This window comes from Aythya fuligula, chromosome 1 (assembly GCF_009819795.1).
Source record: "Aythya fuligula isolate bAytFul2 chromosome 1, bAytFul2.pri, whole genome shotgun sequence".
Lineage (NCBI taxonomy): Eukaryota > Metazoa > Chordata > Aves > Anseriformes > Anatidae > Aythya > Aythya fuligula.
Genome location: NC_045559.1, coordinates 80,600,074 through 80,626,191, shown reverse-complemented (window position 1 = coordinate 80,626,191; position 26,118 = coordinate 80,600,074). Strand labels below are relative to the sequence as shown.

Sequence of the window (26,118 nt, the reverse complement as noted above, 5' to 3'; positions counted from 1 at the left end):
TGGAAGAAAAACGGTAAACCTGAATGATCACTCAACCAGACACTTCTAGTCTACTGACTTTTAATAAGAAAGCTGGGATAGTCCTAGCCTTTAGGAAACTAATTGCTCAGAAGGTAATTTCAAGTATTTTCTCTTTGCTTCTCATCTCCATGTGGTGGCTGTTAGCAGGGATGACAAAGGACTGATGGACAGAGACTGCAGAGAATGTCTGTTCCTGTTCCTGTGGAGACAAAAAAAAGGACAAAAAAGTCTGTGTTCCGGAAGTATTAAAACTAAACATTGGGAACTCAAGGGTTTTATTTTGTGCCTCATGACCAAACAAGACTGCCAAGCTGTCAAGGACAGAGCTCTCTCTGGCTGTCCTACAAGTACATCTTAGCTGCCTGTACAAAGCCTGCAGCAGCATCTTCACCAAGAATGTGGGGCTTGTGGCAGGCATCCCAGGGCAGGGCTGTGTGTCTCCCACAGGTGACCCATGAAGCAGGTGTTTTTCTCCATGTTGTGGACTGAAGACAAGGAAGCACGGGGATGCAGCAAAGTTTAGAACATGACCAGACACTCAGAGTTCAAGCATTGCCTTCGCCCAGCCTGGAAGCGGGATGGGACAGGTATCCATTCCCTGGCACGGCTCAGAAGGCTGCAGAAGGCTTGGCATTGAAAAGAAGTCAGGCCTTGCAGTAAAGCTGACACAGCATGTTGCATGGACAGGGCTGGAGGGTTGCAGAATTGCAAGACAAATAACATAAATAGGAACTGTGTTAAGTATACTCAATACAAAATGCCAGGACTGGTGGTAAGACTCAGGACAGTCAGCCCTTGTTTTATGAAACGTGCCTTCAGCTCTATTAAGAGCTGGTCACCTCAAACTTTCCACTTCAAATTCAATTCTCCCTTTCCTCAGTTTAATCACTGGGACACAGGAATTCACCCTTAACCTTGCTAATTGTTCCCTACTCTCAGTGTGTGGTGTCGAAAGTTTCTTGACCAAGAGCCCTTGCCTGCATCCCCCTCCCTCTCTAAACTCTTCAGGACCATGCCTGTGATGACAAAACAGGTGTCCAGCCCTCACCTCATGTGCAGGGAGCATTGTAGCTGATCACCGTTGTTTCTTCTGAAAGAGGAGAGGAAAATATACCAGTGAGATACATTTTCCAAAAACTCCCTAAAGCAACCCAGCATTATGCCTCTGTTTCTAGAAGAGGTGTCCCCTTAGCTTACAGCCCATGTCTCCCCTCTGCTTTGACACATGGAACCACTTGCATGTAGCAAAGATTCGGTGCTGCAGCTAGCTTGGATTCACTCAGGTTATGGGGCTGGTGAGCTGTTGAAGCCTTAAGTTCCAAACAGGTCAGTTATGGTTATGGACTCCCCACTTTCTGAAGTAATAACAATCCTAGACACATTTCCAGCTTTTCCTCCTGCTAAAGACCTCAGGGAACGGGGAACAAATTATTACTGTCATTCTTCCAAGCCATCCCCTCACCACAGTGACTACAGTCCCTTTCCTTTGTTGCCTCCCACAAAATGAGTGTACAAAAGCATGGCTCCGAGCTTCTTGCCTATCCCTTGTTGGAAGAGTTAGATGTTAAGTGGAGCCACATGCCAACATCAGGCTTGCAAGCTCTGAGTCCAGAGAAAGAAAAATCCACTGTTTTGAAGCCCAAGAGGGTAAGTCCACCACTAGAGAGTTTCTAAGGGGCAGTTAAATAAACATGCTAGGGATGGTATTGTCATAGACCAGAAAGCCTAATTTCAGAAAGACAGCTTCAGAAAGTTCCTCCCAGTGGGACATTTCTGTGATTTCTGCAGTACAGCATCTAAGCTCACCTGGCATGTAGTAATCATAAACCTTGATATTAGCTGGCTTATGATCTTTCACTGGCATGTCCAGCTGCATCAGCAAAGTGTAGGCATGAGGCTGTCGAGTCAGCTAAGACCAAGAGATGCACAGATTAGAACCAGAACCAAAGTCGTGTAAGACAATCCCTTCCACCTGCTCTCACCAGAGAGCAGATCTGCTGTGGAGACATCACCACTGCAGCAGATCTGCTCTGCCTTCTAGTCCATCTCAAAAAAAAAAAAACTTTTACTTCACATTCTGTGGCCATCTCCCATTTTGTGTCTCCAAAATTTACTCAATTCATGAAAGGCATCAAGTCCACAGAGTCAATGTGCATTCGGTATATAAATACAGAGTTGGCGTTCCCAACCAATCCCACATTCCCATCCAGCTCTTCTCCTTCATGTGTTTTGCCACAGTGGCTACTTGCTTATATGAAGTCCTATTGCATCAGCTCTTATTCTGTAGCCTCACACAACTCTCACCATGAAGCAGCCACATCCAAGCTGTGGATTAACATCTGTTGGATGATGGTAGTTACACAAGATGCTGATGGTCAGTCCCATCTTGTGCTACCAGGCAGCTGGAGCTGAAATCTTTCTCTGCCCTGTGCTGTACATGTAACAAAAGCAGTCCTCCTGCAAGTCTGATGCATTACAATAACCAGCTTTCTATGAGGATAACTTGGTTCGGCTGAATGACAGCTGGAGATAAAGAATCACAGAACAGTAGAAGTGCTCCTTGGAAATTCAGAATTTTAAATTCATGACAGCTCATGTTTCTTTTGCTGTATATGTCTACATACAGCCAGAGAAAACCTGGAGTGGTCGATAATCTGTTGATTAACGAGGCTGTGGAGTGAGCGCTGCAGCTCACACAACCACTTGGTTTAATTTTGAGTGATCTTGGCAAATTCCATGTGCAATCCAGGATGTGCCCTACTAAATTCAAGCCACTTAAGGGCTTTCTAAGAATTCAGACTGGCTTGAATTTACTGGGTGGATACTCCTACCTCTCCAGACCTGATCAGACACTGTATACGGACTTTCAGCAGTCTCTGAACAGTGCCAGCAGATGTAGTCTTATCATCAGTTAGCTGCATTTCACTTAAGTGGCCCCGTATACAGTCTCTAAAGCTGAAATACTGCAGGCTGACACACATACTTCTCCAGGTTAACAAATGTGGCTGGTACGCAGAACAGCAGTTCTCAATGCTTAATATACTAATAGAGCCAAAATGCATGAGTAAGCTAAAAGCTATCTGCCAGCCCACAGTCCTCTTAGTGATGACATTAATCTAAATTCACTCACTTCCTCCAGATAAAGAACGACTCGGTCAGCTTCACTTTCAACTTTCTTCACTAAGGGCATTTTCTTTAGCTGAAAAAAAAAAAGTCAGAAAAACTCTAGCAGGAAGCAGAAATATTCAGGGGTATTTGACCTTTGCATGGGTAAAATGTTCATATGGCCAAGAAAGTGCTTGGGGTAGGAAAAGGCAGTAGGAAGAAAAGGTGAAGATCACTGTGTGGCTTGGAAGAGACTCTGGGTGTAAGGATCTACTAGAAGGAAAAGAACAACGTTTCTCTGTCCACAGAAATGATGATGGTTCTGCATAGAAACCTGCACAACGCACATCTGCCACCACTCCCATCCCAGCTGGACGCAAACTTGTGGTCTCACCTCATCCAGTGAATCTGCCACGGGGCTGTATCCAGACAGCAGCTCCACTTGGATCAGGACCATGTTGGTGGACACACGGTTCCCTGTGTAGCTGCAGCAGGAACCCAGGGGACAGCACTAATGTTACTTTCTGAGCCATGATCTCCACAGATACTCCAGCCCAGCTTTGGGACACAGGTGGAGGAATCTGCCTTTCCTTCCAGTGTTCCTCCTGTAAACATACCTGCTTCTGCACTACGATAAATTTTTGTGTTTCCCCTGATTTATCTTTGAATTATGCTCAGCCTAGGAGAATTTTATTCCTTTGGGGGCTTCTGGAGTTTCCTTCTTTAGTCAGGGCAGGGAATATCACAACCTCCTCTTGTCCTGTTGGTAGTTTCTGTCCCAAATCAGGCAATGGTAAAGCAGAGGAGAGTGATGTGACAGCTAACCAGGAGGGAGGGAGACTTAGGAAGTCCCACAGGACCTTCACAACACCAGTGTTTTGGGACCTAGTCTTAGAAGGAGGTGAGACTCACAGAGCTTGGGAGAATTTGTGATGACTGGCATGATGATGAGATAGGACTACAGCCCAACTCATCCCTCCATGGCCCTGTACCTTCCACAAAGCTGAGGAGTGGCATAGTTAAAAGAATAGGGACATCTTAGCTTTTGGACCTCATGAATAAAGGGGAATCCTGGCTATCAAGAGACTGGTGTAGTGCCAGGAGCCTCTTAGCACAGGGGAGGAGAGGGGAAACTGAGTGTCTCCTACCGAGCATGAACGGTGACAGGAAACTGGGTGGCGTCGGGTGCTGTGCACTCTGTCTGCACAGACACAGCAAAGGTGAGGTCCTTCCTTAGTGGAGGGATGTGGTACTGCAGAATTGCCTGTCAGGACATAAAGAGGCTAGTTGGCATAAAACAGCAATTTTTTGATGGTGAGTAGCCTTGTCTAGTCTTTTGCTGCCATTTTCCGTCTTGCACTGGTGTAAGAGAAAATAATGTGGCAGAAGCAGAGGTGATGCTACTGTGCTGCTCCTGGTGGTGGTCACTGCACTCCTTGGAGCAGAAATACAGCTCTGACTGGGTGGCAATGATCTTGACTTCATTTTGGGAACTGCAGTTTCCTCCCTGCTGGATCCCAGCTACTCCTACCAGCCCCAAATCATAGAATCATCACAGAATCATAGAATGGCTCGGGTTGGAAGGGACCTCAGAAATCATCTAGTTCCACCCCTACTGCCATAGGCAGAGACACCACTCACTAGATCAGGTTGCTCTGGGCCCTATCTAACCTTGTCTTGAACAACTCCAGAGATGGGACATCCACAACCTCTCTGGGAAACCTGTTCCAGTGCCTCTGAGAAACCTGTTCCACCACCCTCTGAGAGAAGAATTTCCTCCTAACCTCTAATTTAAATCTCCCCTCTTTTAGCTTAAAACCATTACCCCTTGTCCTATCATTATCTGACTGAGCAAAGAGTCATGCTCCATCTTTTTCTGAAGCCCCACACTCTTGCAAATCACTGCAGCAGGCTGTTTTCAGTCTTGACTTAACAGCAAGGTAGAGGCCCCCAGCTTCCATGTTTTTTCCCCAGACAGAGCTTTTGTCCCTGGACTGGTATTACCTGCAGGAAAAGGCACCCATGGCCCTGTACATGCACTGTATAATCTCTGGGAATGGCAGGCAGCTCCACTGTCTGCAGCAGGAGGCGATTGGTATTGTCTACTCGGACGTTTTTACTGAAGCCCTCAGAGGAGAGAGAAACCTGAAGATCAGGGCCATCCTTGCTGAAGGTCTTGGTTGCATACAAAGCTAGGGCTTCCAAGGCAACCACTGTGTCCTGATGGAAGAGATGCATAGTTGGCAAAAGAGAATCCTTGTTTCCTGTGCATCCCAGTCCTTAGCTTTTCCCTCCCTGGTTGAGATTTCCCCTTGGACTTTTAGCACAGGATTAACTCAGAGCAATACAAATATTTACCATTCATCAACACCCAGGGGCTTGTAAATCCATACTTTAATTTTTTTTTTTTTTTTTTAACTTTTTCTTTTTTTTTTTAATACAAAACCACAGCTGACAGCAGGTTCTTTACTGCCAATGGCCCCAGGGGATTACCTGGGTTGAAGCAAAGCCTCCATAAGGGTTTTGCTGCTTGATGAGCCATGACACGATCTGGGATGCCTTTCTGATGTCATCTGAAGACAAGCTTGACTTTGAAATGTGAGCCATGAGGATACTAGATGTCAATTCCACATCAACAGATGGAGCCCGATACCAATGTAGGGAATCTTCTTCCTGTTTGGACTGTTGACTCCAGAATATTTGGGCATCTAGAGGTGGAGTGTAGGAAGACTTATTGAGCCTGTAGCTGTATCTAATGACCTTGGAGTTCCTAGGCACTGAGTAAAGACATGAACTGGGACAAGATATGGGTACATCTTTTCCTATTTGTCCTCCACATCCTGCTTTTGCCAATAAAAAACAGACCTGCAGGCTGTGGAGGAGCTCTACAATATCCATGACACTCCCCTTGTTTGGATGCCTGGAAGATCAGGACTGTGATATCATCCACAGAGCAAGTTTGTCTCACAGCGTGGATATAGCCTGTGGCAAACAGAGCCTATCCAAGCTTTGGGCTCTCCCCAGAACTCTGCCAGTGTTCCCCCCCTCCTGCCCCACATTCTCTTGGTGATTCAGCCCTGGGTTCTCCACGCAGTCCTGCCAACACCCCTCTCTCCTGTCCTGCAGTCTCTGGTACCTGATCTTATGGCTGCCTTATCCAGTCTTTTGAGGATTTTCTGCTTCAGTGCCTTATCACCTGCTACTGCAAAGGCATTTGCAGCTAGTGCCAGGCTGTAGAGGTTGGAACTGCCGCTGTCAGCATTGACCAGGTCCGTTATGCATTTCAGAGCTTTCTGCACAGCTGGGTCCTAGGATGCAAATAAAAGCACACCAATTGATAGCAGGGTGTATGGGGAGGGAATGCAGCCTTAATGTGTGCAGGGGAGGGTGGAAATAGGGACGGGACACACAGGGAGAAAACACATCATGCACTCCTGTGTGAACAAAAGCAGGGTGCCATTGTACTGTCTGCAGCACGGCTGCACATACAGAGTGTCCCTGCTGTTGTTACTCACAGAACGTGGTGTCCCAGCATGTATGAGAGCTGTGATGATGGCAGAGCTCAGCCCCAGTCCTTCCTCCACTGCACCCTGCAGCCACCACAAAACAGGAGAGATGCCATGAGAAAAGAGCAGGAGAAGTCTTCCACTGCATTCTGCCTCAAGTGAACTCCAAGCCAGCAGAGACAGCAATGCTGGTCCCATTCCTCTGCTAAAGAAGTGCCACGGGTGGTACCTATTCTAGCAGGTCCCATTTCCCAAAAAAAGCACCTCAAGCTCCTCTGTGTAGCTTATCACCCTCTGCTGAACACAGAACACATTCCCTTTTCCCTTTTCCCTTCCCTGCAAAGGATTTGCAGCAGCAGATTTCAGCGCCAGGGGAAAGTGATATTCCCACAACCCAGCTGCACAGTGGCGCCTCAGCTGAGGGCCTGGACGAGGGTCCAGGGTGTGAAGGACCAAAATAAAACATAGCTTTTGCAAGGGGAAATGAAAGGTACCATTCTCTTCACTTGGAGGAGTAATTATCTGAGGTCTGGTGCATTGAACTGCTGCAGGCTCTGCTTTGATGGTGCTGTGTGTGTGTGTCTGTGCATGTACAAGTGCTGTGTTTCTGACTGAGTAAGGCACATCCCTGGTAAGGTGAGTCTCACATGGGTGGCTGCGATTAATCGCCATTTACTCCGTTTCAGACTCTCTCTGTACAGGGAGAAACTCAGACTGAAGGATGAAACAGCAGTTCAGCAATGGGAAAGGAAGCTGTTTACCAAGGGAATAACAAAAATGCAACCATGACTAAGCACAGCCCTGACTGTCACTCAAGGGTGACCTTGAGCACATCAGAGCCTCCCTCCTGCAGCAGGGTTCATTTGTTTTTGGCACCCACATTGGGCCAGAAAGTAAAGCAGCCCTGAGGTATCCAATAAACAACCAGAGTATGTCATACCATCAGGCCATTGTTGAAGAGTTTCCCCACACTCTTGAAACAGCCAGATGGAGTCTGACTTTTAATCAGGGCACTGGCAGCATCCTTTATGTTCTGCTCATCTATATGGATGAAGTCCTGGGCTTGGCTGAATGTCTTGAGGACAAGGGCAGTCAGCCTAGAGCCAAGGAAGGGTGAAGAAAATCAGACTGAATTAGTTACTGACATCCATCTCCAGAAGGAGACAAAAGTCTCTGTGTTTTCTGTTATCTCATCCCTGGAGAAATGCCAGCATGTCAGAGCCTCTGAGCAGACTGGGAACTGGAAGCAATGCACATGAGATAGATGCTATTGAAACTCAAGCTCAGATTCACCCATTTGCAGAAAGAGGATGTCTGAGATAGAAAATTCACTGACAGTTCAGTGCTCCCCTGGACCTCTTCCAATTCCAACACAGTCCACATCTGTGATTTAAACCCACGAGGGCTGATATTTGGTAAGTATAAAGGCTGCTCACTCAGCCCCTTTCCCAAATCCCCTCTGGGAACAAAGCACACTGGAAAAGCTGGAAAGAAGAAGGCTTTGCAGCCAAGTTTTCAAAAGCAGGCTTGGTTAGGGTGTCCAAACACAAACAGTCAAACAGCAGTACCTCAGGTCAGTTCACTGTCTCGTGGTGCTCTTCCAAAAAGCCTCAGAAGTGGTGTCCGTACGAAATACCTGCACATCTCCAGACACCCTTACGTTCCCCAGGCCAAAATCCAGGACAGCTTGAGCCTGACCAGGTCAGGCTGTTGTTCCTCAACTCTGTCTGGACATCCCTGCTTACCATGTGTTCCCTGGCTCGCTTCCTTCCCCAAAGGCACTATATGAGCCATCTGCGTGTTTATATAGAAGCTGCCGTTGGTATCCTGCAGGAAGAGAGTGGAGGTAGTGAAAATTTTCTGTCTGGCATGTTCTCAAGGTGACAACCTGCCCTGACAATAAGTCTGCAGATCACTATAGAAAGCATTGTCTCGGAGGAACTCAGCAAAGGGCTTTTAAAGGTGTCTTGAACCCTTTGTTTAGCTGAGACACGGCAGCCTGATTCACAACACTGTAATTCCCATGGTATCGCACAAATGACACTGTACCAATCCTTTTCAGCATCATCTCTCTCCTGAGGTCCCCGCTGTACAACCTAGCATAGTGAACATCACCAGCTTGATAACCCAGCATGAGCAGAAATACACTCACCACTTTCCAGATAGCCAATTGCCTTCTCTTTGATTTCCGGAGTCAGTTGTCCTGTCTCTTGAAGGTATCGTGTGATAAAGACATTGGGGGCAAAATGAACCATGTTCTGCTCACCACAACCACTGGACATCTGGAGGAGCTCATCTATGTTGTCCAGTGCTGTCCCCAAAATGTCACCTGTACAACAGAATCACAGCTTTGGCAGCTTTACAAATTCTTGCATATAAAAAAATCTGTGCTCACTGATTCTCCAGATAACCTGCTAAAAGTGGGCTCAGTTCACCTCTGTTCATACTAAGGTGACTTTAATGTCTACAGGGCTCTGGCCATGCAGAGCTATATGATCAAAGGTGCAGCCCTGTAATAATAGCAATATGGTACTCATCTATGTCTCTTGGCTTGGCGAAATTACAAGCCCATCTAGCCCAGTGTCACTTGTATAAGAGAGACCAGGACTGGATAACTCTCTGGAAGAATGGGGACCCAATATTACACCTCCCTGTACACATTTCCTCCTGTTATGCTGCTACAGAAGTTACAGAAGTGGCACTAGAAGAAAAGAATCCTGCAGGAAAAAATCTTACTTTCTAAGTCCCCTCTGGATCTCACCTAAGAAAGAGATGTGGGCTCTCTCTGTCCCGAGGACCATGTTCTCTGGCAAAGTGAAAGTGATTGTCTCCGAAGCTGAAGTTCCTGCAAACGGCAAAAGCATCAGCATAGCAACAGGCAGGAGGGAGAGTGCAGAGCCACAGGCATCCACAGGAGATGGTGTAAAAAAGGCTGGAATCACCTCATCTGTACTGAAGTCAGCCTTGAAAAGACAGGGTGACACAAAGATCAGGCCACCCACTGATGTGTGACTCTGTCATGTGGCAGCTTTGTGCTGCCAAGAGCTTGTGCTACTGAGTAATGCTGAATGACTTTGCCTCTCCATAAAAGTTCCAAAATCCCTGACCTGCCCCTCTCCATGCCCTTCTAGACACTCCTGGATTTGTTCACAGACCACCCTGCTTCTGTTTGGTCTCCATGGTTCTCACACATGTACTGCCCCATTTCTAGGGAGAGATGGTCCCTATCTCTCTGGTATCTGCACCTACCTTTAGGGCACAGGAGCGAGGTGTGGGTCTTTTCCTCCAGCAGCCCCTCTGCCTGGTGGGGAAAAGGCTTGTCAGTGCAGAAGAGGGAGCAATAATCTGAGATATCAGCTGCACAGCACCCCACCTTCCTGCAAGATTTCCATCCTCATGGGCTTTGCAAAGGGCTTTAAAAAGAATATGCATGTTGCTGGTGAAGTTTTGCTGGGAAGCAAGATTCTTAGCTGCTGCATGGCCTCTGACTACATTGCCTTGCTAGCAATCAGTTCTGATGTCTCTGTCTTACCAAGCATATCCAGACTGGTGGTATTCAGCTCTCAACCCTACACAACTTACTGTAAGAACCTCTCCTTGACTAGCCTCATTGGGAAATGTACCAACAGACAAGTGGGATTTCCCTTCCTAGACCCACCCCACCAGGCTGTATTGAGTCTGACCCAGTTCTGATCCCACCAGGAACCTGAAGCACACTGACCTTCACCAGCAGGTGTTTAACCACTGTGTCCTTCCCTCCAGACTCTGGCACAACAGCTGTACTCTCAGTGCACACATCTTTCTGATCAATCACCTCTGCAGTGACAGTGAAATTCACCTTCCCTAGAGAACAAAAGTTTAAGGTGCCAGGTGGCACATCAGTGCCTACATTTCAGTTTGTTCAGCCTAAGGCCGCATTTATGGTTCCCACAACAGGTCACTCTCCCTTCCAGACCAGTCCCATTCCTGCTTGAGACGCTGCCCCTCCCTTGTCCACCTCTTACCTAGCTTAGTAGCTTTCACATCCCAGAAAAATGTCTTTGCTGAATCGGGACACAGACAAACGGTGAATCTGACATTTGCATGCACAAATTCAAAATCGCTGGAGTTCATTAGGCTAAGCTGGAGCTAGAGGTGAAATGAAAGGGAGTTCAGGTTACAGAGCTGCTATTTTAAGCTCTTTGATCCAAATGTCATTTAGACCCAGGGTGAGTTTGATAATGGCCCTGTTGCAATACCTGTGGGCCACCAACAGCCCATGGGCATCACAACCCTACAGTGTTGAGATTATCAGGAAGGAAAACCTGGACAGAGATGGAGGTGTGTGGAGATTTCTGAAGAGCTGATTTCTGAAGAGGGCCTCAGTCAGTAAAGTATGGTTACCACACATTCCCTTGCCCAACACCAATTCTGGAGGGAGCCACTCACCACCATGCACTGCTTCAGGTAATTGAAAACTTTGACAGTCAGGGGAAATGACTCTCCCCGGAAGATGGAGTAGGGCAAGATGGGTTCCACAAAGAAGGGCTTGAAGCTCCGCAGGCTGGTGGTCTCTGAGATTCCCAACCCATGGGTCTCTGATGTGCAGAAAGTCATGGCACTCCAGTCTGTGATACTATCAGGTACTGTGACAGATAACTCAGCAGATCCTGAATCACTGAGGAGGAAACAGAGCAGAAGAGGTGAGCCCTATCCCTGTAAAAACTTCTTATGGTGTTTGGGAAGATTTCTAGGCATCTGTGGGAGGAGAAGGATTGGAAGAACACATTTTGATGTGACAGTACTCACAGAAAAAAGATTCCTGTTGTTGAATTTAAATCACAGCCTTAACCTGAATAATAGGAATAGTAATAGCAATAGTAATAGTAGTAATAGTGTTCACTCTATTAAAAAATAACCATGCCTACAACTGTCACATTTGGTTGCCATATGAAGAGGTGGTACATTTTAGTATTGTTTGGGCTGTTGTGGTCAGTGGAGGAGGTTATAGAGGAAATTACAGAAATGTAACACCTATGAAATACAACCAAGTTGTTCATGAGGAAGGCAGCTGGGGGAAAAGGCAATACTACAAATATTTTTCAGATATATTCTTGAATTAGGGACTCATCTGAGCAGGGACCAAAGGCTATGGTAAAATCACACTGCTTTCTACAGCTACCTAATGCAAAGGTGTAGAGACAATGGAGCCAATCTCTTCTGAGGTGCTTATTGATACAATGAGAGGTAACAAACACAAACAGGAACATGGAAAATTCTGACTTGAGACAAGAAAAAGTATGCCATGAGAACAGTCAAACACCAGAACCCAAGGAGTTTGTGTCTCCATCCCTGGAAACACTCAAAACTTGACTACGGCAACCTGATCTAAAACCTCATCTGCCTTGCACAGGATGATGAGCTCCAGACCTCAGGAGGCCCCTTCCATCCTACAGGAGCCTGTGATTTTAAGTTCCCCAGGGTCATGTGGAAAACCTCAAGATCCAGGAACTGTGCTGAACTCCTTATCCAGTTCCTCACACTCCCCTTTTCTTTATGGGCATGGAAGATGGTAATGCCTTGGCTCTGCTCCTGCCCATTCTCTGTCTGCTGTGACTGACAGGAAGTCCGTGTGGGGCCACAGCCCACAGTTACTCACTTGATGGGGACCAGACTCCAGATGAATGTCTCAGGAAACCAGGCACGTACTGGCCCTGCCTTGCTGCCCAGCTCAATGTGCTCTGACTCAGCATATTCAACAGCATCATCTAGTTCTAGATCCAAGTCTTCCAAGTCTTCCAGATGGTCATAAGCTATTGGGAATATAAGCATTCGTTCAAAGACATTACTTTGCTGATACAGTTCAGCTGGGAAAAACCCAGTTCTCCATCCCTCCCTCTCCCACTCTGATCCCCCTTGTCCTCTCCAAGATGCCCTTGACCTACTTCACTACTTCCAGTGGACTACTCAGCACGTGGATTTCAGCATATGTGTGCTCCCCCATGAAGAACTCCACCTGCTCACACTTCTGATCTCTCAGCCTCTGCTGAAAGACTTGGATACTATACTGCCCAGAGCCAATCTTGGCTCATTATCTGGTTTACAGTGAGACCTTTCTTAGTCTTAAAAACATATCTTCCTTTATGGGAGAGTTAGCTTTTTCCCCTTGGCCATATTATCCTCCTGTCTGCCAGAAGCAGATGAACCACTGCAGTCAACCCTCTGCCACTCCAGTGCACTAGACATGTCAGGACCCTTCCCCTTCCTGTGGTTTTCATCTCATGTGCAACGTCCCACTTATCTCTGGAAGCCATTCCCAGTTCCTCAACACACTGCACGTTTAGCTGCCCTTGTGCAACCTGTATGTTACCCGTGATTTCCAAAGAAGCAGGATAAATTAAAATGTACACATGTAGTCGTAGAAAGTGGTCTGGGTGCGGCACTCGATTGGAGACTTGATTTTAAGGCTGGTTAAAAACGTTAGACCTGAATTCTGGGGGAGAGAAGGGGAAGAAAGGAAGGCAGATTTCAGTGGAGGGAGTGGTATGTCTGGGGTTTGTCTCTGTCCCCACCTCCCAACATATCAACCACCCTGTGTTGTAACACCTCTGACTGACTTGAAAATTTAAGCAGGGAGAATGTGGAGCCATCCTACTCACAAAGCCTAGGTCCAACCTCCTATTTCCTCTGACTCTTCCCTTTCCTTCCAACCACTACAAAGTCTGAGGGCCTAGAGTCTTGGATAAGTGGTAAGCCGGCTTCTAGGGATGTGCCTTATCAATGGGAATTTATAAAGCTTGGAGCATGGGATGTCAGAAATCTATTACTTCAAAAGGTTGGCAAATTCAGAACGTGAAGTTGCTGTGTTTACAGGAAGAACAGTCTGTGAAGCTGCTCTGGGCTGACCCAGCATACAAAAGGGCACAGCTCTAGTATTTCAGGGTTTATGGAAATTAAATTTACCCTCAGAAGTCCATAGACATCTGGCTGGGACACTGCATAAGAATAGCTGTTGTACAGAAAGGGTGATGTAGTTGTTGGTGGAAGTGTGGTCTGAGAACTGGTGGTTCCTGAACTCCTGTGGACAGTACAGTAGTCACTGTAAGAGTCTGTGAGGATACTGGGGTGCTCTTGAGGATAACTGAACATATTGTACACCTGCAGGCAGAGAATGAAAACAGTACGGGTTAGTTTGAGAGGTTGGCAAGATTCTCTGTGATGGACGCAGAGCTTGGATCCTGCCTGCCACAAAAATCCATCTCCAAAGGTTTTCTATCTTCACAGAAAACCTTCACAAGTTTCAGATATGTAGAATGAACAGTAACAATATGTGCCTAGCTGTGGCTCATAGTTTTCACCTGAGAGCTTAATGCAAACAGCAAGGAGGCCAGTAAGAATCCTTAGAAGGATTCTTTGAGGGCACATCCCGGATTTGCCAAGACAGTGTCAAGATGCAGCTCAAGTGTCCTCAGACATAATGCATCCCAGGCCTAGGTGAGAAATTAGACATTTCCACTGCCAAAGCACCATTTCCAGTCTAGTCTGTGAATGGAAGGATTGTCCAGTTCATGTGAGCTGGGACAAAGTTATGGAGCCTATCATACACTGGGCATATCTTCTAACGTAACTCTTCTTTTGGAGCGCTGTCATAAGGTGGTTCAGGAGATGGAAGTCCCTAGACATCTGGATGCCATTGCTGCAAAGTACACTAAGTTTGGCAAGAATGTGTCATTAGTTTGTACTTGGGCATGTCAGTGGGTTATTCTATTAGATCCATCCACAGAAACCAGTAATTTTGGCTGATGATTGATGTTTGCCTTCATTTTTTTTCCTCATGAAGCCATGTCCTGTCCCCATTTAAATACCTGTTGATATATCCACTGTGCCTGATTACCCAGTGACTGTAATTAGATATTCAAAAGGCATCTTTCCAATATCAGCAGGGCTCAGCCTTAAACTCACATTAGCCCTGGATAGCTCAGCCTCTGGCCTTAGCAAAAGTACACTCTGGTCTACAGCACGAATGCTACATAGGGAGCGTGGTGCAGCCTGCAAATGGAGATGGACAGCTGATCCTGGAAGAGCCACTGTGTCTGAAAAGCCAAGCTTCACCTGAAATGGAAGAAGAAAAAGGGGCAGAAGACATTGAACGAGGAATCTGTGACTACTGGGTTCTGCTGGACATTTGTTGTCAGTTTTTAGTTAATTGGCTACACTCCAGCCTATGACCCCCTTATGTTTTGCGTGTTACTTACATGGTTCCTGAAGCACTTGGAGACTTTCAGGCTGAAGCTGTCAGCTGCCACTTGACCCTCAGGGAAGGTAGTGTAAACAAAGAGCATAGCCATGGGTGAAATGATGTCAATGGGAAGACTGATCTTGAAAGTACCACTATACTGACCTAAGCAAAGAAGGAGAAACAGCAGTAAAGGAAGAGGCAAGGAGGTCTGACTGTAAGGATTATGGCAGCAAAATGGTTCCTCTGCAATACTTCTGTACAGTTACTTGGATAAAAAGCTATTCTGTCTTGCTTCTGGGGAGGCTAGACCAGGCTGTAGGTTAGTGCCATTTTTTAGCACTGATCTTATATCATGAGGGATCTTGCAACACTGCATGCTTGCAAGAGAAATTACTTTCCACTGGAGTGTGGCAAATATATTTCTCTGAGTTTTCTCTTGGAGGCCTCTGATAATTCCTGGTTGGCAGCTAACTTCTCACAGTTTCTTCATTTGATCAGAAAAAAAAAAAAAAAAAAAAAAAAGGAAACTAGAAGGCAGAAGAGAGATAGCATATTTGCCATTCCACTTGAATTATTTTTTCTAGCTTTGTTGTTTCCTGTTGGTCTCAGATCTCTCTGTCCTTCCCCATGTAGGTTTTTCTGTTGGGTCCTTAATCTGTTCTTGGTATTTAGACACTCTTACCTACTGGTGGATCAAGAAGTACTCTTGTTTGGCCATGATGCACAAGGGATCCTCTGGCCAAAACCTAAAAGGGAATGAACAGAGCAGTGGGCTGATCTGGGCCAGCAAAGGGCCCTGTGCCAACACAAACCCATTGCAAATCTGACCTCGTTGCCTGTGCTGCCCTGCACTCACCAGGTGGTAGAACTCTGCTCCGGCAGCCCCGTCCCCCAGCTCAGTGGCCAGGAGATGATAATTCACGGTGACCTGCTGCACATCCCCACAGGGCAGCGCTGCCTGCACTGGTTGGATCCTCACAGAGCTACGGCTGGAGGAGTAGAAGGCCCTCAATGTGAGGGATGCAGTACCATAAGACACCCTCGCGTTCTGACTGCTGAATTCCTCTGGCTGGGTCTTTGCCTGTGGCATAGAAAAGGTGACTCAGTCGTCAAACATTTCTTACAATCTCCCTAGGCCAAAACTGTGACTGATGGGACAGCAGCCTCTGAACCCTCCCACAGTAAGGTGTTGAAAGCACCACTATACTGACCTGAAGGAAGGAGAAATAAAAGTACAGAAGGAGGCAAGGAGGAGGCTTCTGCTATCCTTAGAGCAGGCCAAATCATTCAGTCGTGCAGAGTGGCGTAATAGTCCCTGGATCAAACCACTGAACCCTTCACATTTGTATGGTACATGTGGGGCAAGTATCAACATGGATCTGCCCTGATAATGTATTTCACTGTTCAGTGTTATTCCAGTCACGCACCATATTTCTTCTAGCAATTTCCCTGATCCATTCAGTAGGGATGGCAGGGGACAACTGAAGATCAATAGCCTTGCTCATCTCTAAACTATGATCTATCTGTACTGAGACTGTGATGTTAATTAACATTTTACAGATTTCCAGCCATGTCAAGATCCTTCATGTAAGATACTAAATACAATATGATGAAAAGGAAAGACTTGCCTTGAAGTGACTTGACTAGGAAGTGTAGATATGGCAGGTATTAGAAACCTACCCCGAGGAGCAGACAAGCCTTCCTTGTTCCTGGGAAAGCAGACAGAACTTTTCTCTGTCATTTCCCTATACCTGGCAGCCATCTTTAGCTCCCACTCTGCTCCTTCTATCCTGGTTACCTGTTTTGATCCAGATTGTCTTGCAGCAACTGGTTCCTTACTAGTTTTCCTTCTTTCTCTCCTAAGTTTCCTTCCTTTTACATCCAAGATTCTTATATCCTAGTTCTTTTGCTATGAGGGTGATATATAGTGAACTGGTCACTGATTTTTTCCTCTCTACATGTATTTTCAGATGCTTCTCTCCTTTCCTTTCCTAACTTCCCATTTCATGCCTCATGGGAGTCCTTCCTCTTTTTTTCTGTCCCTGCCCAGCCTCAGAGCCCTTTCCACCTCAACCAGAGGTGCTATGTGGATAGACCTCAGTCACAACATCACACAGCCTTTGTCCACAAACCTGTCTGTCATCATGTCTCCTGACTGTTCAAGGACTGTGTGTGTCATCAGAATGCTGGCTCATTTCTCTTGCCCTAGGTCTGTCATTTCACTGCTCCGCACTTCCACCTCCCTGGCTATACAGAGACAATGACATCGACTATAGATCTGAGGGATGCATCGCTTAGTGCTAGCCAAATCCAGTGTAATCATTGGCCTTAACCTGCAGTCGAACTTCACTGTTGTTCCATGCTGAAGTCTCTAAGATGAAAGAGGCCATCCCAGTGTCATCTGTGAAGTAGGTCTTGGTCTGCTTCCTGCTACCATAGGACACTGTAAGGATCACCTTTTTGTTCTTCAGGTGGGTCCCATTGCCACTTTTGAGTTCCAGCTGCAACAATGCAGAAAACAGAAAATTGGAGGCCTTGGGAGTGAAAATCTGCTTCACAGCAGAAGACTCAGTTCCCCTCTCTGCAAAGGGATTCTCAGTGTGGCCTCCCAAATTCCTCCAATGCCTCGCCATTTATGCAGAAGCCATCCCACCTGGCAAAGCTATGTACCTATTCTGTGGCCACACCTTTGGATTATCTCTTGGTGGAGACATCAAAGAAAAGACTGGGATAGAAGAGTTGTGGCAGCTTTGGACAGCTCAGAGCAAGGGGACTCATTATTTCTGTGTCTGCCATCCCCTCAGGCTGAACATTCCACATTTTTGCTCTGTTTGCTTACATTTCCATAGTAGGGAGCTCCTTGCTGATAGTAGTAGCTTGTCCCCCAGAACTGAAGAGTTGTGATACCAAAAGTGACTTTGCAGTTTTCAGTGGTGTTGAACTCCACTCCTAAGAAAGACAGGAGATGCATGCAAGTGAGTATCACGTGTATGAGCAAAGGCAGAAGGATTGAATGGATGGAGGTAAATGTATCACTCACAGGGAACTGTAGTTTCTCCATTTAGCTTCAGAAGTCATTTAACACACAGTAATTGTTAATAGTGTCTCCTACATTGTGAGCTGCTGGAAGGACAGAGGTCTACCAGGGAGTTTCTGCCAGACACAAATGCTCTTTCTGACTTTGTTTAAAATTGTTCCACTCCCACTTATCCCCTTTCATTCTCCTTCCATTCTCACAGCAGAGTCGCTATAAGGCAGCATTTCCCCTTGACTACACAACTTATTTTACGGTCTGCTGTCTTGTCATGTGGTGCCCAACTGAAATCACTGTCATTGCTTGGTAAGTGAATACATATTACTGCTTTCAGCAAGGGGCTGGGAAACATTTTCTTGTAAGGAATGGTTTGTAACATTTTGGAAGAGAGGACACCTTCCAGGATGGGAGATTTAGCTCTGGGCTCAGTCGGGGCTCAGGTTATCACTGGTTACTCTAAGCCCCTCCTCATTCCAAAGGACTTTCCTAAAATGTGATTTAAAAAAAAAAAAAAAAAAAAAAAGAATGTGGCCTGGTCCACATTTCTCCTGTAACCAGATGAGGAGAAACAGCAGCTCTAGTCCACCTCTGATAAACCAAGGTGACTGTCAGAGCTGGAATGGCCACACCAACTTCTAGGGTAGCAAGCATACTGGTAAAGCCTATCTTACAACTGGAAGAACTTACATTGCCTGTTTGAGTTAGATCTCAGTGGTACGCCCCATGCTGCTGTAGTGCTTCCAGGAAAGACACAACCCTCTGAACACCTGCCCCCTGGAAGCCAGTGTATAAAGTTCCACGTTTTCCCTGTGTGCAAGACACAGGGAGTCTTGCAGGTGAAAACCCAAATGAAAACATATTGTAAGAGTGTAAATAAAAAGACCTTCCACAAAATGTAGATTTTTTTTTTGCTACCTGTTCCACTTTCTTTCAAAGCAGCAACAACTTCTAGGTTGAAATCGTAATTGTCAGTACGCTTCTGGTGGTAGGTCTTAATGTGCACCTCAGTGGTAAAACAGCCGTCCTCATTTGTCTGAGGGAGTGAAATTGAATCTGTTAACTGATTATGAATGCACTAATCATTTCTGTTGTGCAGATTAAACCCAAGGCCCAGAAGTCTAAATTACATGACTAAGACACTTGAGATAAAGGAGCACTGCCCATACTGGCATGAACCATCTTCTTTCTGGAGCACTGAGGAATAGGAGATCCTGGTTCACAAGCATGTGTGTATGAAACATGCTTTACATCCTTTACCCATTCACCTGCCACTAGGAAACATTAATTGCCATTTCTCCTTGAAACATGATGTTTTCTGCTCTGGCAGGATTTATCTTTGATATATATATGCTGGGTTATTTAAAAACACGTAAACAAATGTAGATACATTTATTCAACCCCAAAGATAAATGAGTAAAGCTTATGCTGAACTGCAATTGTTTGCTTAGACATAAGAGGTAATCTCTGTCTTTCCAAAACAGCTCTTTCTGGGAAACAGTATATACATCTTTCTTTACATCAGTTGAAAATCTGTTGCTAAGAGGCATCCATCAGAAATCAACTGATGTGGACAGTATCTCTATTTTTATTGTCCTGTCACAATACCTGGCTTGTAGGTAAATCTGCAGCAGATAGCTTATCTACAAATGCTCCTTCCTTTGAGTGCACCAAAGTGCATTTAGATAAATTACTGAGATGGGTTACAATTATTTCACAGTGAAATTAAGAACGTATTAGTCCATCATCCTTGACTGGACTGAAGAACATGCTGCTTCAACAGCTGATCCCCACCCCACATCTTACATTAGCATTATTCCTTCTCTTTGCCCCTGTTCTTCTCTTTTTCAGGAGTATTGGGTAGCCCATGTGCTCACCTTGCCAATGTAGTCCTTACAAATACTACGCTTGGCTTTGGGAGACTTCCTTTTATACTGGATATGTTTACGGCACACCACAGCCTTCACACTACCTTGAACTGGTTTTCCGTATGTGTACCTGGTGAAATAGCAGAGAGGGCTTACATACATGCATAGAAACAATGACTCAAGACAAATGATATTTGCTTTAGCCTGTGGTTTGCAGCTATACAGCCCAGCAGCTGGAAATATCTTCATGGATCATGAGCCAAGAATTTACAAAGACTTAATCAGATTAAGGCAGAAGGCAGTGGTGGGTGAATTCTCCTCTCTAAATTTACGTTAATCCCACTAGACAGTGCTAGCAGACATTGTGCTGGCCACAAGTCTGAGTCATTATTCCCTCCCCAGTGGCAGTAATCAATGCAGCAGAGGTACTGTAATGTATGGCACATGCCTCACCAAGGAGATCCACTGTCTTACTTTCAGTCTCATAGATAAATAAGTAGGGAGAGAGAATACAGAGAAAGGTGAGAGTCCAGCAGAATTCCTTAGCAGAGGATGTCAGGGTACCAGACATCAGCAAGGGGGACAGTTGGCAGAGATCTTTTGCGCTTGGTTACTGATAGCTGCTCAGTTTCTAAAAGAGTAAGAATGCAGCTTCTGCCAAGGTAAGTCAGCTCACATGCCACAGATATGGAGATGGAAGGTCTCCTCCAAGATGGTGACCACCTGAGGCATCTGGATGGAGACACTGAACTTGGGCAGAACTGTGAGAAAGCAAGAGAAATATAATGCAGTAAGGAGAGAGAGCTTGTTTGTCCCAGATGTCCAGAACCTCCCCAGATGGCTGTTCACAGAAAGGCAGTCCCTGTCCCTGACAGGACTGGCACAAGGCCTTGTAGGAATGCAACAGCAGCATGGCTAAGAGAGTGTGGTGTGAGTAGACAGCTTTAGTCCACTTCACAGAGCACAGTTGCAGGACAGTGCCTCAGTCCCTCCTCAAGACATGTGGAAGGAGAAAGCCAGTGGGTCTGAGTGAAAGTCAGTGATAACACCTATTAGCATATGGTGGGACATTTGAGGTGCTAGCACAAATTGCGCAACTAGCACAGCTGTTCACAGCTGCAAGGCCAATTCAGCCCTGCAAGAAGTTGGGAATCTGGAGGGAATGAATTTTTCTCTGTTGCTGTGAGCTCCCTAGACCCTTACCATACTCCTCTACACTGAAGGTATGTGTGCGGTCAGGCGTTTTGATGGTATACTCTCCAACTGGTGCTTCTGCAGCCAGAGGGAAGGACAGATCCACAATGCCTCCCACAGGGGTAACATTCAGCCACTGTGCAATTCGGTTCCTTTTGGGGTCCTGTGTAGGCAGTCATAGAGAATGGTTATTTACAAGTGCAAAAAGAGACACTTCCAGAATACCTGTGCTACCACAGCATGGCTTGAGTGCACATAGTCATCCTGAGAGCCCAGACCTATGACACAGCTATGGTGCTCAGGTGAGTCTCAGCTTAAAGACTATAGGGCCTTTCTCCCTGTCTCATTGAGAAAGCCATTCTATTGTGTTATTGCTCTCTACCATCTCACTGACTGCTGCAAAACTGTAGTTTGCTGCCAGCAGGTCTCACTAAGAGATAGAGGTGGTTCCTCTCAAATGCCCCTTTGGTGATCTGAGCTGGCATATCCCCAAGATCACTGCGAGAGTGGTCAATTCTGACAGCACATGCTGCCTAAGGCATGATCTACTAGAGTGACCACTGGGGAGTGTGATAGCTTGAATCCCTGGGAAAGTCTGGGGAAATAAGTTCCGGACACCATGCAAGGCAACATGAGGTCCCTAACAGAAAGCAGGATTTAAAGACCTGTGATGCTGAGCAGAGGCTGTGGAGCTGTAAGCTCCTTTTGAGGCTTTATTGATAGTCATGGTTGGCCCACAACTGTCTGTTGCTGTTTGGAACTGGGACCTCTCTGTATGGGTTATTACAAACACACTGCTTTTGGGCATCTTTCCTCAGCTTGGGTGATTGTAGTTCATATTTTACATTTTGTATTAAGACTAGCAGATTGTAAGGTCAATATCCTGAGAGCTGCTTTAGGAAGCTTGGATCTTTTAGGAAGCTGTGTAGCCACAACACTAACTGATCTAACTTATATTTTTTGTATATTTAACAATATAAAAATCTCCTGAAAAAGATGTTATATTTTCACAAACTTTCAATTCACATGATAGAGGGACTAAAAGTATTCTGATCATTCTAGAAAAGTTGGCTGGACAGCTAACTGATTCTCACTGGCAGTGCAGGAACCCTTATGAGACTGGTGTCATAACATTGCACTGCCACACTTGTGTGGACACTAAAGGAAGGGCAATAATTCAAGTGCTGTTCTCCTTCATTCTGAGGTATTTGGTTTTCTGCATCCATATCCTCCCCCCAGTCATCTCCAAACCTTTGTCTTCCCCAAGGGGTGGAGATTGCCACTTTCAACAAAGTTTTTTTACCTTCAGTTCCACTAGGCGGTGCTGTGGGAAGAAAATAACAGTGGTAGGACACTTTCAGGAAAGCCACCTCTCATGCCCCTCTCCCCTCCCCAGCATTTTTGTCTCTCAGTCATCCATGAGCCTTCCCTAAGCAACGCCCCAGGATCTCATGAACAGTATCTGCATTACCCAATGGTGTTTTTAAGCACTGAAACCAAGACTGAGACTAGCTGTCCACCTAGCAGTGCTAAACGCTGATCCAAAAAACGTGGAGGCAACCCATAGCACTTTCAGACACACTAAGTTTTCTCCCCTCTTGACTTACTGTTTCATTGCTGGCAATGAAGTTCTGATCCAAGGTTACGATTCGCAACTTGACTATAGAGCAAAAGAAAAACAGGACTGGTGACATTGGTGGTAAGGGGATGGTTGGACCAGATGTTTTGAAGGTCTTTTCCAACCTTAATGATTCTGTGATTCTAAATGAAAGTCTGTTAGTATGTATGGATGTGCCAGTGTGCTTCATTGAAAGGGTATGGGCAGAAGCTTAGTGCCTAAGTTCAAAGACCTGCTCTGAGCTGGTAGCCTGCTAAAAAAAAAAAAATAAGAAAAAAAAAATGGTAGGAGGGACAGTATGGGGTTTCTGGGAAGGCTGATTGCACTGGTGAGAAACAGCATTTTTTATGGACATTGGACCTACACTGAAGCCCTCAGTATTGCCTTCAGTGAAGGTCAGTGCCAGCAGCAGGTGGAGAGATAATGGGGAAAACAGCTTTGCACTGAGGTGATCTGAATTGTGTTAGTGGTGGGGCTTGCAGCACCATGATCGTCCTCTGAGGAAGTCTGTGAGGGAGAGAAGGCTTCAGGGCAGTCACAGACCATGTCTGACCGGAGCAATCATGACTACAACACCATGCCATGTGGGCCTTTTCTCATGCCTCTGCCAAAACACACAAGCCCTGTTCACATTGGCACACTGTCCGAGTATGGGTAATAGTGCAGAAAACATGCCATGCCAACACGTGGCAGAGGTATCCCCAAATCCCTCAAAGCAGGAACAGCCTCCAACAGAGCTGGAGGTGGTGCAGGCCCCACTGCAGGAGCTGGAGGCTACCCTGTATTTGTGGCCTGAGGACTGTCCCTCCTCTCACAACACAAGGCATTATAACCATACCAATCTGTCCAGGTTTGTACACAGGTTTGTCTGTCTGGATTAAAGTCTTCTTCTCTGCATGCTTGATTAGGACTTTCTGTTTCTTCTGAACCTCTGAACCGGCTCCCAAGGCTGTGATCTCAATAAAAGCTACTTCCTCTGGCTGTCCAACAGGGGGAGGGACCTGCAGGCATAATTGTAACCATAACTGAAGCTGAATCTCGTTTGTGGATCCCCAGTCTTTTGTTATAATGATTTTTATACTGATTTCTTATTGCTCCAGTCCTTCTTGCCCTGAAAGATATCACAGTACTTTTCAGAATGTTTTCTAGAAGAGTAAAAAGGTACACAGCAGGAAGAACCTGTATAGGCTGAAGCAGAAGATCCAGAGCCTGATTAAGAGAGTCCCATGGGATGACACAGTTAACTGTCTTTCCAGTCCAGCAAAAGCAGAAAATGAAATAGCCACCCTACTCACAATCCTTGAAAATATCCTCCTCACCTGGAAGCTTGTGCAATGGAAGAAGATGAGCTGAGAGATGGTCTGCGTGATTAGACTTGCATTCCCAGCTTTGCTTTGCAGTGTTACTGTCACATGGATTGGGACTGCTTGTTTTCTGCTGAGCTGGAGGCACACTGTCTCTGAGAAGGGGTGGTAGAGCTGAGATGGTATTGCCACGGCATAATTTCTTTAAAAATAAATAGATAGATAGATAGATAGATAGATAGATAACCCAGATGAAATTGATTTTCTGATGGGATGAGTTTTGACTTTGGGATTTGGGTACTTCTTAGTAAGACTTCTGGTTGCTTTATTCCACTGTCAAGATCCTGGTGAGAGCAGATCACACTGTTCTCATCTACTGGTAATGTAGGCATTACCACTGAGGCTACAGTACATGCTGCATACACTTACAGAAAGAGACAGTCTCTGCTTCCAAAACCAATGCCATTTGTTGTACGAGACCCAGTGTACTGACCTCATGTCCCAGACACAGCATCTCATAAACACGTTTTCTTCAGCCCCTCACATACCCGCCCTCGCTCTCATTCCAAATCTCACACATCTGTGGCTGCTGTCATAGCTGTGCCCATGGGTAATACCAACAAGCTGTTCTTTTTGTTTTGTTTCACCTTAAATGGTATTGCAGCAGTTAGAACCAAAGAAATGCCAACATTCAAGGAGGTCTGAAAACTTACTCCTGCTTACTGTCCCTAGGCTGTGTCAAGCATCAGCACCTTTTGCAGCAACAGGAGTGCAAGGCCTTGAAAGATCAGAACAGCACAGATATGGTGAAGTTCACAGATGTGAACTGCTGGCAGTTCTCAGCTGGAGCTCATAACCACAGCAAGAGAGAGTCAAAGTCCTGTTGGCCAGGAGCCTTGAATGCTTTCACAATTGAGTGCTGTCAAGCTGCCTTGAGCAGCCTGTCTGCTGCTAATATTAGGGGAGATGGTAACAGGTGCCAACATTTTGATTTTCCTTCTTAGGACGACTCACAGCACCTCCTGCTTACCACAATGCCAAAGGATGTGATGTGTACTAAAGGCTTACTCCTTGAACTTCCTAAACCTCACTTGCTCCTGATGGTCCCTTGGTGCACTCTCTACTCCAGAACATTGTCTCACACCCCTCTGGTGATTCTTCCCATGTCCTTGCCTGCTGAGCTATGAAAGTATCACACAGCCTCTCTGAGGCTGTTTTTCAAGGATCCCTAGAGCCAGGCTGGATTACCTTCTGATAAAGCTACAAAAAGCATTGACATGCAGGTGTGACAGCAGACTTCCTGCTGAAGCCAGCAGTATAACCATCAAGGAAAGCTTCATGCTGAAGGCAACAGTAGGAAACAAGCAGCAGCAAAGCCTTATTTGATTGGAAGCTGTATCAGCCTATAGAGTATGTCCAAGGCTGTTCTCCCACTAGAACAGGCTTTTAAAACTACGCTTGTGCATTTGACACCACACATGGCTTGAGGAAACACAGCTAAGACCCAGTGACATACTTCATACTGTTACATCTACCGTAGGGAGCACACGGCCAGCTAAGGCAGAATCAGCACAGTGCTTTACAAAGATCATCTGTATTAGATACCTTGGACTCACATTTGCCCAGTTTGTAAAGGCACACAGATTTATCTGCTAAAGGTTTAAATGGCAACTTCTGGCTCCAGGGAGAAAAGCAAAGCCCGAAAGGAAATATATTCTGGAACACAGGAGCACATATGAGATGTTGGCAGGTCAGGTCAGAATTAAACACATGCAGAAAGCTGTCAAGTTTGGTATGACCTGAGTCCTTGCAGAAGTACCTGGTCTATACCAAAGGCACTAGAGGGAGAGCCAAGTAATGGGGGTAGCATGGTGGGGAGGGTGCATGAAGACCAAGTGAAAACTTGGGCAGGTGAGAAATGAAGAAACTCCTTCCGTCTTCTTTGGAAACACTGCCAACCCCCAAGAACACCCCCCAGACCAGTGCGCGTATGCGAAGCAGCTGAGGTTCTTACATCACTGCAGATGTTCCAGCCGCACACGGCAGAAGGATGCTGCCCCACAGGAGAGTGATGCTCCACATAGCTGAATGCAGGTTGAATCCCTCCACAGGAAGGTGAGCCTCTCCTCTGTCCCCCCTTTGCCCCTGTTTTTGCTGCTTGCTTTCTTCCCTCTCCCCCTCATCCAGAGATGAAGGACTATGCAGCTCTTGCTCTGACAGGGTGCCTGTCTCTTTCGAAAGCCTGTCTTGGCT

At 46.1% G+C, this 26,118-nt stretch overlaps 1 protein-coding gene across 1 annotated transcript; it reads right to left on the bottom strand.

Annotated features, from left to right (window-relative positions):
* Nucleotides 1-106: 106 nt before the first annotated feature.
* On the bottom strand, nucleotides 107-24,445 carry LOC116489923 (alpha-2-macroglobulin-like protein 1). The gene is made up of 34 exons (XM_032188723.1): nucleotides 24,414-24,445; nucleotides 23,643-23,706; nucleotides 23,400-23,562; nucleotides 22,551-22,603; nucleotides 20,953-21,106; nucleotides 20,426-20,510; nucleotides 19,759-19,879; nucleotides 18,800-18,917; nucleotides 17,690-17,799; nucleotides 17,184-17,351; nucleotides 15,707-15,931; nucleotides 15,533-15,596; nucleotides 14,867-15,012; nucleotides 14,574-14,723; nucleotides 13,575-13,769; nucleotides 13,020-13,104; nucleotides 12,271-12,424; nucleotides 11,061-11,289; nucleotides 10,637-10,760; nucleotides 10,354-10,475; nucleotides 9,882-9,933; nucleotides 9,394-9,477; nucleotides 8,785-8,961; nucleotides 8,378-8,459; nucleotides 7,573-7,729; nucleotides 6,263-6,434; nucleotides 5,620-5,834; nucleotides 5,131-5,346; nucleotides 4,275-4,390; nucleotides 3,521-3,611; nucleotides 3,152-3,220; nucleotides 1,828-1,930; nucleotides 1,101-1,111; nucleotides 107-220 (listed from the first exon to the last, which is right to left on the bottom strand). Exons 1-34 carry the CDS (start codon nucleotides 24,443-24,445, stop codon nucleotides 107-109), a joined length of 4,221 nt encoding a protein of 1,406 aa, XP_032044614.1.
* Nucleotides 24,446-26,118: the final 1,673 nt, after the last annotated feature.